The sequence below is a fragment of the Mus caroli genome, chromosome 4 (genome assembly GCF_900094665.2).
Source record: "Mus caroli chromosome 4, CAROLI_EIJ_v1.1, whole genome shotgun sequence".
In the NCBI taxonomy this organism is placed as follows: domain Eukaryota; kingdom Metazoa; phylum Chordata; class Mammalia; order Rodentia; family Muridae; genus Mus; species Mus caroli.
In genome coordinates, this window is record NC_034573.1 from 87,114,395 (window position 1) to 87,130,738 (window position 16,344).

The 16,344-nt window shown below is 39.1% G+C and overlaps 2 protein-coding genes across 3 annotated transcripts in view; one reads left to right on the top strand and one right to left on the bottom strand.

Moving 5' to 3' along the window:
* The window catches only part of Tek (TEK receptor tyrosine kinase), a 116,766-nt gene extending 109,828 nt beyond the window's left edge, over positions 1-6,938 (top strand). For both annotated transcript variants that reach the window (XM_021160928.2, XM_021160929.2), the window contains exons 22-23: positions 5,061-5,160; positions 5,933-6,938. In XM_021160928.2, coding sequence (XP_021016587.1) covers positions 5,061-5,160; positions 5,933-6,007 — 175 coding nt within the window. In that variant the 3' untranslated portion in view covers positions 6,008-6,938. The remainder of the gene's footprint in view (positions 1-5,060; positions 5,161-5,932) is intronic.
* A 744-nt stretch (positions 6,939-7,682) lies between these two features.
* Eqtn (equatorin) overlaps positions 7,683-16,344 on the bottom strand; it is a 32,278-nt gene continuing 23,616 nt past the window's right edge. The window contains exon 9 of the mRNA XM_021160554.2: positions 7,683-7,836. Within this exon, the coding sequence (XP_021016213.1) occupies positions 7,784-7,836 (53 nt within the window). The 3' untranslated portion in view covers positions 7,683-7,783. The remainder of the gene's footprint in view (positions 7,837-16,344) is intronic.

Sequence of the window (16,344 nt, forward strand, 5' to 3'; positions counted from 1 at the left end):
GAGGAGAAAGTAGAATCCATCATTTCGCTGTTTTCAAGAAACAAATCTCACCATTAACAATAAATACCCCATAGAGTAAAAGGATGAAAGAGCATTTCAAGCAAATCTAAAAAAAAAAACAGTTCTTATTCTAATACAACAACATATTCTTTAAACCAAAATAGTTCTGAGTGAAACACTTCGCACTCACCAAAGCAGTGTTTCTCAACCTTTATCATGCTGCGACCCTTTAGTCCAGTTCCTCATGATGGAGTGACCCCCATAAAGTTATTTATGTTGCTGTTTCATAACTGTCATTTTACTACTGGCATAAATATGTAAATATCTGTGCTTTCTGATAATCTTAGGTAATCCCTGTGAAAGGGCTGTTCCATCCCCCCAAAAGGGTCATGACTCACAGGTTGAGAACTACTGCATTAAAGAAAAACCTACAAAAGGATATGTCCTAAACATACACACACCAAACACAGAGGCACCTAATTTCATAAAAGAAATACTGTCAGATCTTAAGACTACTGATTAACCACAACACAATGACAGTGGGTTATTTTAATACCCCATTGTTATCAATAGACAGATTTTCAGATCTAAGATCTATCTTCAGAAATTCTGAAAATAAGATATCATAAGTCAAATGGACCCGATAGATACCTACAGAACATTCCACTAAAACACTAAAGAATACACATTCTTCTCAGCAGCCCATGACACTTTCTGGAAAATCTACCACATGTTAGGACACAAAGCTAGTCTCACTAAATACAGGAAAACTAAAATCACATCCTGTATTCTATCTGGTCACAATAGAATAAAGCTGGATAGCAACAGCAATAGAAGCAACAGAGATATGCAAATTAAACAATACAATTTTTAGTGGTAATTGCGTCAAGGAAGAAATCAAAATGGAAAATTTTTGAAAATTTAGAATTGAATGAAAATGAAAACACAACATACAAAAATCTACAGGACATAAAGAAGGCAATCAGTCATCTGAGAAGGGAACCTAAATTATTAAAATGCCTCTATAACGTTAGGCTGTAGGCAAATCTATGGAGCATTTCTTAATTAGTTATTGATGGGGGAGGGCTTAGACCATTGCGAGTGGTGTCATTCCTAGACTGGTAGTCACTGGTTCCATAAGAAAGTTACACTCCTCCATGGCCTTTGCAAGTCAGTCTGGCGGTTCCTCAGAAAATTGGACATAATACTACCGGAAGATCCAGCAATACCTCTCCTGGTCATATACCCAGAAGATGTTCCAAATGGTAATAAGAACACATGCTCCGCTATGTTCATAGCAGCCTTATTTATAATAGCCAGAAGCTGGAAACAACCCAGATGCCCCTCAACAGAGGAATGGATACAGAAACTGTGGTGCATTTACACAATGGAGTACTACTCAGCTATTAAAAACAATGAATTTATGAAATTCTTGGACAAATGGATGTATCTGGAGGATTTCATCCTTAGTGAGGTAACCCAATCACAAAAGAAGTCATTAGATATGCACTCATTGATAAGTGGATATTAGCCCAGAAACATAGAACACCCAAGATACAATTTGCAAAACACAAGAAAATCAAGAAGAGGGAAGACCAATGGGTGGATACTTCATTCCTTCTTAGAATAGGGAACAAAATACCCCTAAAAGGAGTTACAGAGACAAAGTTTGGAGCTAAGACAAAAGGATAGACTATCCAGAGACTACCCACCCAGGGATCCATCCCATAATCAGCCACCAAACCCAGACACTATTGCATATATGAAGGGACCCTGGTATAGTTGTCTCATATGAGGCTATGCCAGTGCCTGGCAAATACAGAAGTGGATGCTCACAGTCATCTATAAGATGGAACACAGGGCCCCCAATAGAGAAGCTAGAGAGAGCACCCAAGGAGCTGAAGGGGTCTGAAACCCTATAGGTGGAACAGCAATATGAACTAACCAGTACCCCCAGAGCTTGTGTCTCTAGCTGCATATATAGCAGAAGATGGCCTAGTCAGCCGTCACTGGGAAGAGAGGCCCCTTGGTATTGCAAACTTTATATGTCCCAGTACAGGGGAATGCCAGGGCCAAGGAGCAGGAGTGGGTGGGTAGGGGAGCAGGGTGGGGAGAGGGTATAGGGAACTTTCAGGATAGCATTTGAAATGTATATAAAGAAAATATCTAATAAAATTTTTTAAAAATGCTAGACATATCACCATTCCAGATTTCAAGTTGTACTGAAATTAAAAACAACATGTTACTGGCATAAAAATAGACAAACTGATCAATACAGTAGATTTCAGAATGCTCATACAAACCCACGTCTGTCTTATTTTTGATAAAGGCTAGCAATATACTGTAGAGAAGAGAAAGCCTCTTCAAATGATGCTGGCAAACTGGGAAGTTCTATGTAGAAGGATAAAACTGCATCCTTATCTTTGATCCTGCATAAAATTCAACTCAAAATGAATTAAGCAACTTCAACAGAAGACCTGACAGAAGAAAAGTAGGAAATACATTTGAATTTATAGGTACAGGAAAGGGCTTTCTGAGCAGGAGCCCAGGAGTGCAAGCAGTAAGATGAACAACTGATAACTGGGATGTCATAGAGCTAAAATCCTCCTGTACAGAAAAGGACACCAGCTTTGAGTGAAGAGCCAGCCTAAAGAATTGGAAAAATCCTAACCAGCTACATATCTGACAGAGGGTTAGCATCTAGAAGATCTAAAGAAATATCAAGAATACAAAAAACAAACAAACAAAACAATTAAAATTTGAGGCATGGAACTAAACAGAGCATTCTTAAGAGATGAAACACAAATGACTGAGAAATAATTTTTTTTAATGTTCAACATCCTTAGATATTAGGAAGATGCAAAGAAATACCTCTATGAGAGTTCACCCTGCCATAGAGTCATAATGTGATCTAAGCCAAATGATGACTAATGCCAATGTGGATGTGGTGAAAGAAGGACACTAATTCACTGCTGATGGGAAGACAAAGTGGTGAAGCCACTCACTACAGAAGAAGGTTCCTAAAAGAGCAAAGCATTGATCCACCACATGATTCAGCTATACCACATTTGGTATGGGGGAGGTTGAGTCTTCAAGGGAGGGAAGATAAAACATGGGGAGTCTTTCAAGAGAAGGAAAACAGGATACAGAGATATAAAGGGAAGAGAGAAGTAATGGAATTGGAAAGTTAGATGGGGTGAAAGATAGAAGGCAGGGTAAAGGAGGGAATACAGGGAGGGAAACAATGTTCAAGACCTTCTGAAGAAGCTATATGACAAACTGCCAGTGTAGAAGCTTCCTAAAATTTAAGCATGCACATATATACAAAGAGAGAGTTTAAATAGAGTTACCCTAAAATGGTATGACCATTCTCCTATTAGACATTACAGGCTAACAAATAAAAAGCCCAATGCTAGGAATGAGTTACCTCCTTTAGAGTAGTTTGCCAGTGCGGTCCCATAGTCCCTCCAAACAATACAGGATATAGCCATTGTACTTGGTTACTCTTCAGGACTTGATGGTAAGACACTGTTGCTGAAGAGATCAGATGTTTCAGTCATAGAACATGGAGACATCAAGCTGAGATTGACCTGGAAGCTTTATCACTACTGGCTAGCTTTCATAGTGATAAAATATGCTATGTACACTGCCAGAGAAGAAAAGCAATCACCAATCTTGCCCAGCCATGGGCCCTGCAAGCTACAGTAACAATTAATGTGCAAGACATGTCTACAAGTGCAATAAGTGGTACAAAGGTCATGGCAGTTACCAACTCCTTTATGCTTAGATTCTAGGCCCACTCCATAAGATGGAACCCATTTTTCAAAACCATTATTTGGACCTGTAGGTAGACAGCTTATAGGACCTAAGAGAACTTACTATTACTCTGCTAAAGGGACATACTATTAAACCAAGTCCCAACGACTCATTGTTAGAAGATTAGTGTATCTCTCAAATATCATTAGAGAACTTTCCTGTTTTCCCTCAGTAGATGGCAATTAACACAGAGACCCACAAACTGGTCAAGGTGCAAAGATTGAGACTATGGAGTGCTCAGCCCTAAATGAGGTATTGTTATCATCTGCTGTCCTCCTAAGTCTTTAGAGGTTATTATGGAAAAGGGGGCAAATTATTCTAAGAACCAGAGGCACTGGATGACTATAAGGAAACAGTATTTTTGGAAACAACAGGGATATTACACATATGAACTCATAGCAGTTAGGGCAGTATATATAAGACCAGCACAGGCTCAGTCTTAATAAAACCCCAGTATTAAGGGTAGAGCTACCCTTAATGAATTAATTCTCAAAAGAATTAATTCATGTATTCATTTATAATTAAATATGCATATCATATATAATTATATTTAACTATATTATATAATATTAATTATATAATCGTAATTATATATGCATGTTCAATTATATATGGGTATATATGTGTTTATATATGTATATATGTGTGTATATATACATATATATATGTGTGTGTGTGTGTGTGTGTGTGTGTGTGTGTGTGTGTATGTGTGTGTGTGTGTGTTCTGAAATCTGGGAAGTCCAAGATCAAAGATCCAACAGAATTGGTGTCTGTGAGCTGTTTCATAGTTCTTAGAATGTTTGTCAATAATTGGTCCATTGAACGTGGTCAAGATGCCATTTGTTTTTAGTGACAGGACTTCTTTAAAAGTCCTGCCTCTATGAAGTACACATATGGGCATTCCATAAGGGGAACTAATGTTTTAGAGAGGTAATATTCCAAAAGAAACACTGCTGTAGACAGGGAACTCAGTTCATTCTGCATGGCTACAATAGCTGAGATCAAAGTTCTAAAAGAATGGCAACAAGTCTGCACTGGACCTACAAATGAAGAAAGGGGGTGTGTGTTTAGATGAGGAGAAGAAGGCACTTTGGAAACTTTCTAGGTAGTTTTATTTTATGCCTGACAATGTCACATTCTTCAGTGACTAATTTTGTTTTTCTTCTACCTCATGCTTCATTCCATTGGCATACCCAGGCCTAAAGCCCACTCAGAGTTAATCCCTGCACTCTTTATGTTCAAAGGTATGATCTAATGAGACAGTGCTGGAGGGAGAAGCCTTATGAGAGACCATCATTTGCCCAGATATTGGTGTCCTTAAACAGGATGCTGGAAGAACGAAAGGTGAGCACAATTTAATACAGGTCCTCTTTCCTGGAAATTTCTGATGTGCTCAATGTGATCACTAAAATGTCATTGATACAACTCAACAAGCTACTTTAAAATAGCTTTAGTTATTACAGGCACATAATAGACATGCTCCCCAACTTTGAGAAGTTAGGAGGAAATAAGATTTCTATGTAAGATATAGTCACTCATATATATAATAAAATACAACCTTCAAGTTATCTCGTAGAGTTGGAAGTAATCTTATCCATGTGGCCTGTATCTTTAAATTTAGATGAAGAAACAAAGAGGTTAAGTGACTTGGCCAAGAATACACAGACAACAAAGTCTGGCCTATAGTTTACTATTTGGAGGGTAAGAAAGTCTATTGAAACATTTAAAAAAGTGGCTGCCTGTATCAATTTAGGGGCCAATAGGCAAATAAAGCTAGGTTAGCAAGATTACCCATATAGGGAAAGATGAAGAAGAAGTGTGGCCAGGGGAGGAGTCTACACTTTCCTAAAAAGGAGTGGACCTTTTTAGGAACGGTCAATGAGATACCAAAGGAGGTCAGAAACTAAAGCTGGGGGGAGTAGGGAATTTTACTTAGAAGTCAATGGATGCAACTCAGAAGTAAACAACACCAAAATCACTGTCACATACATACAGAGGGAATGAGAACAAAAGGTGTCCCCCCAGCTGTGAGAGATAAGGAAGCCAGGACATTAACCTAGCTGCTCCTGGAAGAGACAGAAGCAATGTGGTGTATTCTAATCCTTTCTCATTTCAGACATACGTGAACACCACACTGTATGAGAAGTTTACCTATGCAGGAATTGACTGCTCTGCGGAAGAAGCAGCCTAGAGCAGAACTCTTCGTGTACAATGGCCATTTCTCCTCACTGGCGTGAGAGCACCTTGACACCTGTACCAAGCAAGCAACCCACTGCCATGAGATGTGATATAGAAGTGTATATATTGTGCTGTGTTTGGGACCCTCCTCATACAGCTCATGCAGATCTGCAGTGTGTTCTGACTCTAATGTGACTGTATATACTGCTCGGAGTAAGAATGTGCTAAGATCAGAAGGCCTGTTCGTGGTTTCATATAATATATTTTTCTAAAAACATAGATTGCACAGGAAGGTATGAGTACAAATACTGTAATGCATAACTTGTTATTGTCCTAGATGTGTTTGATATTTTTCCTTTACAACTGAATGCTATAAAAGTGTACACATAAGATACTGTTTGTTAAAATAAGCATTCCCTTGACAGCACAGGAAGAAAAGCGAGGGAAACGTATGGATTATATTAAATGTGGGTTACTACACAAGAGGCTGAACATTCCAAGTAGCAGAAGAGAGGGTCTCTCAATTCTGCTCCTTACCTGCAGAGGCCAGTTTGTTTGGCCATGTGACAATTGTCCTGTGTTTTTACAGCACCCAAATCATTCCAAACTATGAACATCTAAAAACTTTGCTAGGAGACTAAGAACCTTTGGAGAGATATAAGTACGGTCAAAAAACAAAACTGCGGGAGTTACATTTATTTTCTATAGTAATCTGTTGTACATTTTAAGAAGTAAAACTAGGAATTTAGGAGTGATGTGTGACATTTCTGACATGGAGTTACCATCCCCACATGTATCACATACTGTCATATTCCCACATGTATCACACATGTATTGTAAAATTTTATAGTTTTGATCACTTGTGAATTTACTGTTGATGTGGTAGCCACCTGTTGCAATGGTTCCTCTTGTAGGTGAATAAATGTCTACCCACACTCTCTCCAGGATTGTGTCTCATAAAAATATATTTGGAAATGTACTTTTAAGATGTCCAAAGTGTGGGGGCTTCAGTCCTCCTTAGAAGGAGAACAAAATACTCACAGGAGCAAATACGCAGACAAAGTGTGGAGCAGAACTGAAGTAAAGGCCACCCAGAGACTGTCCCACTTGGGGATTCATCCCATATACAGTTACCAAACCCAGACACTATTGTGGATGCCAAGAGTGCATGCTGAAAGGAGCCTGATATGGCCTGAGAGGCCCTGCCAGAACCTTACAAATACAGAGGTGGATAGATGCTCACAGCCAACCATTGGACTGAGCATAGGGTCCCCAATAGAGAAATTAGAGAAAGGACTAAAGGAGTTGAAGAGGATTGCAGCCCCACAGGAAGAACAACAGTATCAACCAACTAGTCCCACCAGAGCTCCCAGGGATTAAGCCATCAACAAAGGAGTACACATGGCTCCAGCTGCATATGTAGCAGAGGATGGCCTTGTCATGCATCAATGCAAGGAGAGGTCTTTGGTCCTATGAAGGCTCGATAGATGTTCCAGTGTAGGGGACTTGAGGGTGGGGAGGTGGGAGTGAGTGGGTGGATGGAGGAACACCCTCATAGAAGCAGTGGGGAGGAGGATGAGATAGGGAGGGAGGGGATAACATTTGAAATGTAAATAAAGAAAATATCCAATTAAGAAAAAAGAAAAAGAAACAAAGAACTGAAAAAAATTCAAATTCCCTTTTTTTTTTTAAAATGTTGTCTTAAGATGCATGGCGTTGGTGAGTACATACCCCGGGCAGCAAAGTAAAGCACACAAGGCTGGTAAGCTCTGAAATTCTCCGTCTTAATTCATTGTCTTGCCTCAGTGGAGCAGACCTCCAATTGGACCCCGTCAGCTACAGCTTCACCCATAGGAGAGAAAGAAGTTGAACATTAGGAGTCATTACCATCCAAGACCCTAGCAACCTTCTCCAGCAGCGTAGATGTTTGTGTATTAGTTGTTGTGAATCCTTGTGATTTTCCTCAGCACCAACATCAGTTGACAGAATAATGCCAACAGTATGTAGTGGCACATTTACTAAGGTTAGAAATTCTGTGTGCTATTTACCAAACACCCCTGCAACCTCTTCCAGAGAATGTTTTCCCACAGCAAACTGGATACATAAATTCTGTAAAAAGTATCTCTTCCGCTAAATGCTTACATCACAAACAACAACAACAATAATAGCAGCAACAACAAAAACCATGAAAAACCAAGGAGACAAAATATTACCAAAGGAATTTTTCTACAATTTCCTTGTAATTGATTCCAAAGAAATATATGTATTCCCTAGCAAATAGTTCAAAACAGCATTTTAAGAAATAGCTTCAGATTTCGAGAAAACATGGAAAAGTAATGCAAAAAAATTGGGAAACAGAAATGTAGGGGATAAATATACTTATGTATGAATATAATTATGGAATTGAAATGTAAAACGAAAGAACTGATAATTCTAAGAGAGGGTATCAGCTCCAGAATAGCTTCAGCAGAAGGAATCCAAATTGAAAACACGTTATTTGAAAATATGAACAAAATCAGAAATAAAAAGAATGAAGGGGGGGAAGCAAGCTTCAGGATCTGCTCTGCCTGCCTTCACTCCCTGGGGATGCCACAGGTCCTCCTGGGACCCAGCCTTCCTCCCTCACCTCACCCCTTTGTAGCAGCTGCCAATACCAAGAAGTACTAAACTTGGGCATCTGTTGGCCTCTACAGCCTGGGAATGAAGTAAACAACCTTCTCTCTCTTTCTCTCTCTTTTCCATCCTCCAATTCCAATTCCCAAGTCTCACCCCCAGCACTGTAACAGACACCTGCGGGGGATTTTTTTTTTTTCCTTCTCTGCCTCCACTACCTGGGGACTCTGCCAAATCTCCTGCAGACTCTTTCCTGTGGATCCCCTCATCTCCTTCTCCCTACCCCCAATCCTCTTCCCTTCGTGTCTGTACCCAATAACTAGAAACACACTGTACCTAGGACCCCCAGTGGCTACACTCAGCAGGAACTCAAAAGCACCCCTATCAGGCAACCCAGAGCCACCGAACATTTCTAAGATACAGAGATGGCAACGAAAAAAACCAAGGAATGGAACAACCACTCAAGAAAGACGAGGTAGCAACACTTAGAATTACAGTCACCCCAAACCCAGATCCCTAGACACCAGCATAAAAACAATTAAAACCAACGAGGAAACCTGACTCCACCCAAGTCCAGCAACTCTACTAGAGTGGGCCCTGAGATATGCAGGATAGCTGAAGCATGCCTGGGGTCCTACCCCAACAGTCAGGTACTGAGGTGGGACACAGTGTAGATGAAAGCCAAAAGCTGATGGCTGGCCTTTTAACTATCTCTTACTGTTCTAGGTGCCAAAAGCTGATAGCTCTTTTGCTCTCTTGAGGCCAAATGCTTGTTGGTATAGATGTGGCCTCTTTGGGAATTGTCAGCTACCTCTCCAGCACCACGTCTGACTGCATCCTGCTATGCTTCCTTCCATAATGACAATGGACTAAACCTTGGAACTGTAAGCCAATCCCAGTTAAATGTTGTCCTTTATAAGAGTTGCCATGGTCACATTGCCTGTTTACAACAATAGAAACCCTCAATAAAACAGCCTGCAGCCAGGCAGTGGTGGCACATGCCTTTAATCCCACCACTTGAGAGGCAGAGGCAGGTGGATTTCTGAGTTCGAGGCCAGCCTGGTCTACAGAGTGAGTTCCAGGATGGCCAGTGATACACAGAGAAACTGTGTCTCAAAAAAAACCATTTAAAAAAAAAAAAAAGAAAGAAAGAAAGAAAGGAAAAAAAAGACAGCCTGCTTCCAAATTATATACAAATCTAAAACAAAAACAAATAAACAAACAAAAATATGCAAATCTCAACCTGAACGAGATTAAGACAGTTCTGGTACAGGGAACATAGACCAGGCCTGCCTGATTCTGTTCCATGATCAGTATACTACTTCCTCTAAAACAAGAAAATCTGTTCTGTTAACAAGCAATGAAATTCGGGTGATTTACTTCCATGCATTTATGAGAAGAAAAAAGCTCTACTTACAAGAGAGCTAAAGAAAATGGATCTAATTTCTTAGGAACATAGTTAGTAATTCTGTTTATTCAGACAGACTCTCACTGTGTACACATGGCTGGTCTGGAATATATCTTGTAGACTGGGCTGAACTTAACAGTGGATCTCTTGCTTCTGCTTTGTGGTCCTGGGATTACAAGAATATGCCACCATATCTGGTCGGTAAGGTTTAACATCCAGAAAATGATGATGTCAAGTATGTAAAGAAAAAGAAATGCAGATGTGAGACATGGCCTCTGTAATCCCAGGGTCTCATTTTTTCAACTCTGCATATCCACAAAATGACATTCAGGGCATAGGAAGCTGGGTCTGAACTTCAAACCATCCTCTCTTTCCATGCTCAGTCATCTCTAGAGTCCTTTGTGGAAGGGGAACCTTCGAAATGCACTGGATAAAACTTCATGTTATATTTCCCTGTTTTCTCTGATAAAGTTTGAGAAATCTCCATAGCAACACACAAAGTGAGGATGTTCTTGGGCAATGTGATTAGTTTCCCTTTCATGTCATCTTTCTCTTTCCAGAGGACCAGCTCCAAGCAAGCCTTAGCATTTTCACTAGAATTATGACCTTCAGATGGGATACAATATTTAAATAGCTGTTAGACATAAGATATGACCGTCTGTGCTTAAAATGAAGCCTTCTGTCTCTAAAACAAACTTCACACTGCCTGCTTACCTGGGCATAATAAACTCAACATAACTTTCACTGTACTGTAAGGGCTTTCATGAATCTAACACCTTATCACACATTGCCATTTATCTCTCTTCATTTGAGCTGTATTTCATTGGGCTGCATTTCTACTTGTGTGTGTGTGTGTGTGTGTGTGTGTGTGTGTGTGTGTGTGTGNTGTGTGTGTGTGTGTGTGTGTGTGTGTGTGTGTGTGTGTGTGTGTGAGAGAGAGAGAGAGAGAGAGAGAGTGTGTGTGTGTGAGAGAGAGAGAGAGATAACTCAGATACAATCAATATTAGAAACTCATTTTGTTTAATGCTAAAAGATACTGAATGAAATTTGAAATGGATTAAATGCCCATACTAACAAAATACAAAGGCACCTTGAAAAAAAAATCTCCTCCCTATTCTCAGGGTAATTGCTTTTGTGATTGGTGGAAAACATTCAGGGTTATACAAGGTAGTGTAGGAAGCATCATAAAATGCTTCTTGTTTTTTATTCTTTTGGGACAGGGTCTTATGTAGCAGGCTCTCTACTACAGATCTCTACTAAATGTGTTACAGCTTTAACCCCTCATACTATTCCTTCAACACAAGCACAGGGAGATGCTGTGGGACCATCCATTATGGGAAAGAACTGACCCATAAGAGCCTACAGTGCCACGCGCAGCATTTCAGATAGTGCACCTTCACCATGGGCCACATACATGGTTTTCTCCACCAGTCAGACCAGTGATTTCAGCATCAGTCATGGACAAATGGGCTCTTACCAGCATCTACTATTTTCTATGACTAGTCACACTAGATTCCTAAGGGATATTTTGTCAGGCAAGCTTAAATGATAAGGAAATATAACTTGTATACATTCAACTATAATAAATAAGCTGTCAAATAAAGGGAGAAAAACTGTCAGAAGGCCTTCATGAAGCACAAGGACACCATCAGCAGCAATAGCTACCATAGTAGCAGGTAACATGAGTAGTTACAATTAACAGACTAACAGTCTCAATATATTTTGCACAGTAGTCTAATGAGGTAGGTATTTTTATTGTCCTGTTCCATAACCAAGGAAATTGATGCTTTCAAGAGGTCAAGGAACTTGCCAAAGTCTGGTCCATATTATATTTTCTGATAACAGCTACCTCTCTTTTGAGGTTTTATTTGTATACCATTTTCTAAAGTATGAGGAAATTGGGACTTAAAAATTCAGGATAGCAAATTCTCCAGTTATTTTCAAATTCTCCAGTTATTTATCAGGAAAACAATGTTTGGTTTATATGCGTAGCTTTTCTTACACTCCTTTGTATGTGTATAGATGAGCCATTTTGGTTTCTATGATAGTTCATATTTTAAGCATTACTAAAATTTAGTTTAATAAAATTGAAGAATAAATATAATCACATCAATAAGTGCTCATCTTAGAATTATTCCAAGGCCTTCCTTTAAATATTTAATAAATGTCAAATAGGTTTTATGAAATTCAACCTAAAACTGATCAATGATATCATTAGTATTTCATGTAAGGATTTTTAAAATGAAAAAAATTAAAGCATAACTATAATGGTACTACTCAGGTTAGTTTTTACTTTGATCAGAAATGCTGCACTTTAATGCTAATGATTGATAAAGCTAAGTCTTTGTAATGGTTTGTATATGCTTGCCCCAGGGAATGCATTATTAGAAAATGTAGCCCTGTTGGGGTAGGTGTGGTCTTCTTAGACTGGGTGTGTCACTGGGAGTGTAGGCTTTAAGATTCTCATCCTAGCTGCCTAGAAGCCAGTATTCTGCTAAGCCTTCAGATGAAGATGTACAACTCTCAGCTTCTCCTGAATCATGCATGCCTGGATGCTGCCATGTTCCCTCCTTGATGATAATGGACTGAACCTCTAAACTTGTAGGCCAGGTCCAATTAAATGTTGTCCTTATAAGAGTTGCCTTGGCCATGGTGTCTGTTCACAGCAGCAAAACTCTAAGATAGTCTTCATGGAGTGGATTTTCTACCTGCCATGTCAAAGGATATGCACTTGATAATAGGTCCACAAGATTGCAGACACTCTTGCCCAATGGGAATTTGGTCTTGTGAACAGAGCTGCTAAATAAGAAATGAATACTTTCTATGTCATTTTTCCTGTTTCTTTACCTCCCACATGTTTCCCTCTTCATGAAAACACCATTATAACCAAGGCTTGATTCTAATTTAAGCTTTCTAGTCTAGAACTTAGCATGGTGCCTGCACAGTTTTAGTAGATAATCAGTAACTATAGAATGAACTAATGAAAGAAAACAAAAGGTAAAGTCCAAAGTCATCTGCACTCAAATACCTAAGCTAAAAGTTCACATAACTAATGAGTAGAATATTCCAATCTCAAAACCCATCTCCTTTAAACATGTTTATCTTGTATTAGAGTCAATGGCTTAGCTCACTTGTTTTCATACAATGTCACACGCTTGCATAGGCTGGAATAAAGGACAGTCAGGCTAGTGTGTGAGCTTCAAGTCTTTGGCAGATAGCAATGTCCAAGGACAAATGTTTCATTTACACATCATATTCAGTAGACACATTTTCACACCTTAGAAGCCTCGATGGAGTACTTCGAACTAGAATATATCTAATACAATTTACTGATATCTAATTTTGCTAACACACCAACAACGATTATAAGAGAAGCAACTCTACCCCCATCTATTCATCTATTTCTCTTTCCTAGGAAGATAATCTGCATTCCCTCCAACCCCAGTCCTTACTCTCTATATGTAACCTCTGTGGTTCTATGGATTGTAGCATAGTTATCATTGACATAGCAGCTAATATTCACATATAAAATTATACATACCATGTGGGTCTAGGATAGCTCATTCAGAAATTTTTTCTTCTAATTTCATCCATTCACCAGTGGATTTCATTTTTTAACAGCTGAGTAATATTCCGTTATGTAAATATACCACATTTCTTTATCCATTCATCTGTTGAGGGACAACTAGGTTGTTGCAAGTTTCTAGCTATTATGAATAGACCAGCACTGAACACGGTTGAGCAAGTGTCACTGTAGTAGAATGAAGTGCAGAGCTTTTGGGCATATGCTCAAGAGTGGTATAGCTAGATAGGCAACCCCTTCCAGAAGATCAGGTAGGTTGCCTGCAGACATTCTCTGCTCTCTCTGTTCCCCAGCAAACAAAATCCCTCAGCCACCCCCCTCCCCCAGAGCTGCAAGAGAACACCAGCTCTGGCCTTCCTTCCCCACTCCCCAAGTACCTTCTGTGAATGCCATAGACCATCCCCTCATTGTGTCTCTCCAAGTCCTCCTTGTGTCCCAGTCTTGAACTCAGGCAGACACCCCTGTTCAACCACAGGGCACTTGCCAGAAGACCAGTTAGGTGGCCTGCAAACCTTCTCTGCTCTCTCTGTTTTCCCTGAGGTCCACTCCCTCAGGCTGGACCAATATGCTGCCTCCCCCACCTCCACCCCCACCCCCACAGTGTCCATACATCCTCACAGATCATCCCCTCCTGAACTCCAAGAAATCAGCATCTAGACCTAAAATCACCCCAAAATCAGACACCTAGATGACAACATAAGAACACAATAACAGCCAGGGCATTTTATCACCACTAGAGCCCAGCTAAACTATCACAGAAGCCCCTGAATATTCCATTAGCTAATGCATAAGATAAAGATCTTAAAAGCAACTATATGAAGATGATAGACATCCTAAAAGAGAAAAATTAATAAACCCCTTAAAGAAATCCAAGAAACAAACAGTTAAAAAAAACAAATGAAGGAAACCAAGCTCTAAAAATTAAAATAACAAAATCACAAACTGACAGAATTCTGGATATTAAAATTTTAGGAATTCAAACAGGAACCACAGAGGTGAGCTTCACCAACAGAACACAAGTAATGGAAGAAAGAATCTCAGGCACTGAAGATCCAAGAAAAGAAATGGATTTATTGTTCAAAGAAAATATCAATCTAAAAAATTCCTGACACAAAACATACAGGAAATCTGGGACTATGAAAAAGAAACAAAACAAAACAAAACAAACAAACAAACATAATAAGAATAGAAGAATCCCAGTTCAAAGACCCAGAAAATGTTTTTGACAAACATCATAGAAAATTTTCTTAACCTAAAAAGGTGATGACTATAACGGTACAAGAAGCTTACAGAACACCAAATAGATTAGAACAGAAAAGAAAGTCCCCTCACCATATAATAATTAAAACATTAAACATACAGAATATTAAAGCTTCAAGGGACAAAGACTAAGTAACATATAAAGGCAGACCTTTTAGAAATCCTCCATGCCTCCATAGATACTCTCAGAGGCAGAAGGGCCTGGTCAGATTGCTGCAGACTCCAAAAGACCACTAATGACAGCCCAGACTACTGCCCCTAGCAAAAATTTCAATCATCAGAGATGGAGAAAATACAATATTCCATGATAAAGTTAAATATAAACAATATCTACCTAGAAATCAGACCTTAGAACGAAAACTCCAACCAAAGGACTTAACTACACCAATTAAAATAGTTAAACTCATATCAGCAAAACCAAAATAAGGGAAGTATAAACACACACACACCAACACAACCACCACTACTACCACCACCAAAATAGCAGGAATCAATAATCATTGGTCGTTGATATCTCTCAATATCAACAGTCTCAATTCCCCATTAAAAAGACACAGACTAACAGAATGAATGAGAAAATAGGGTCCATTTTTATGCTGCATCCAAGAATAACACACTTTAACATCAAGGATAGATATTACCTCAGGGTAAAAGGTGGAAAAAAGATATTCCAAGCAAATGTTCCTAAGAAGCAAGTGCGCATAGTCATTTTAATATCTAACAAAATAGACTTCAAAGGAGATGAAGACAAACATTTCACACTCATAAAAGAAAAAAACTACCAATATGACATTTCAATTCTTAACATCTATGTCCCAAATACAAGAACACCCTCTTTTGTAAAGGAAACACTACTACAGCATATGTCACATATTGACCTTACACACTGATAGTGGGATATTTGACTACCCCACTCTCACCAATGGACAGGTCATCTAGACAAAAACTAAACAGAGAAATATTGAAGCTAATATGTTATAAACCAAATGGACCTAACAAAGATTTACAGAACATTCCACCCAAACATAAAATAATATATTATCTCCTTCTCAGCACCTCATGGAACTTTCTTCAACATAGACCACATACTTGGACACAAAGCAGATCTCAACAGATACAGGAAAATTGAAAAAGTTCCCTGCATCCTGTCAGACTAGCATGGATTAACTGGATATCAACATACAAACCGTGGAAACAAAACAGCTCTCTAGTGAATGGAAAATGGGTCAAGTCAGAAATAAAGAACAAATTCAAAACTTTCTATAATTTAATGAAAATCAAAATACAGCACACTCAAACTTATGGCACACAAAGAAAGCAGTGTTAAGAGAAAAGTTAATAGCACTAAGCGCCTTTAAGAAGAAATTGGAGAGATCTCACTAGCAAGTTAACAGCTAAAAGCACATCTGAAAGCTCTAGAACAAGAAGAAGCAGACACTGGCCAGCTACCCACAACACCCACCACAGGATCTTAAGACTTCTGGTG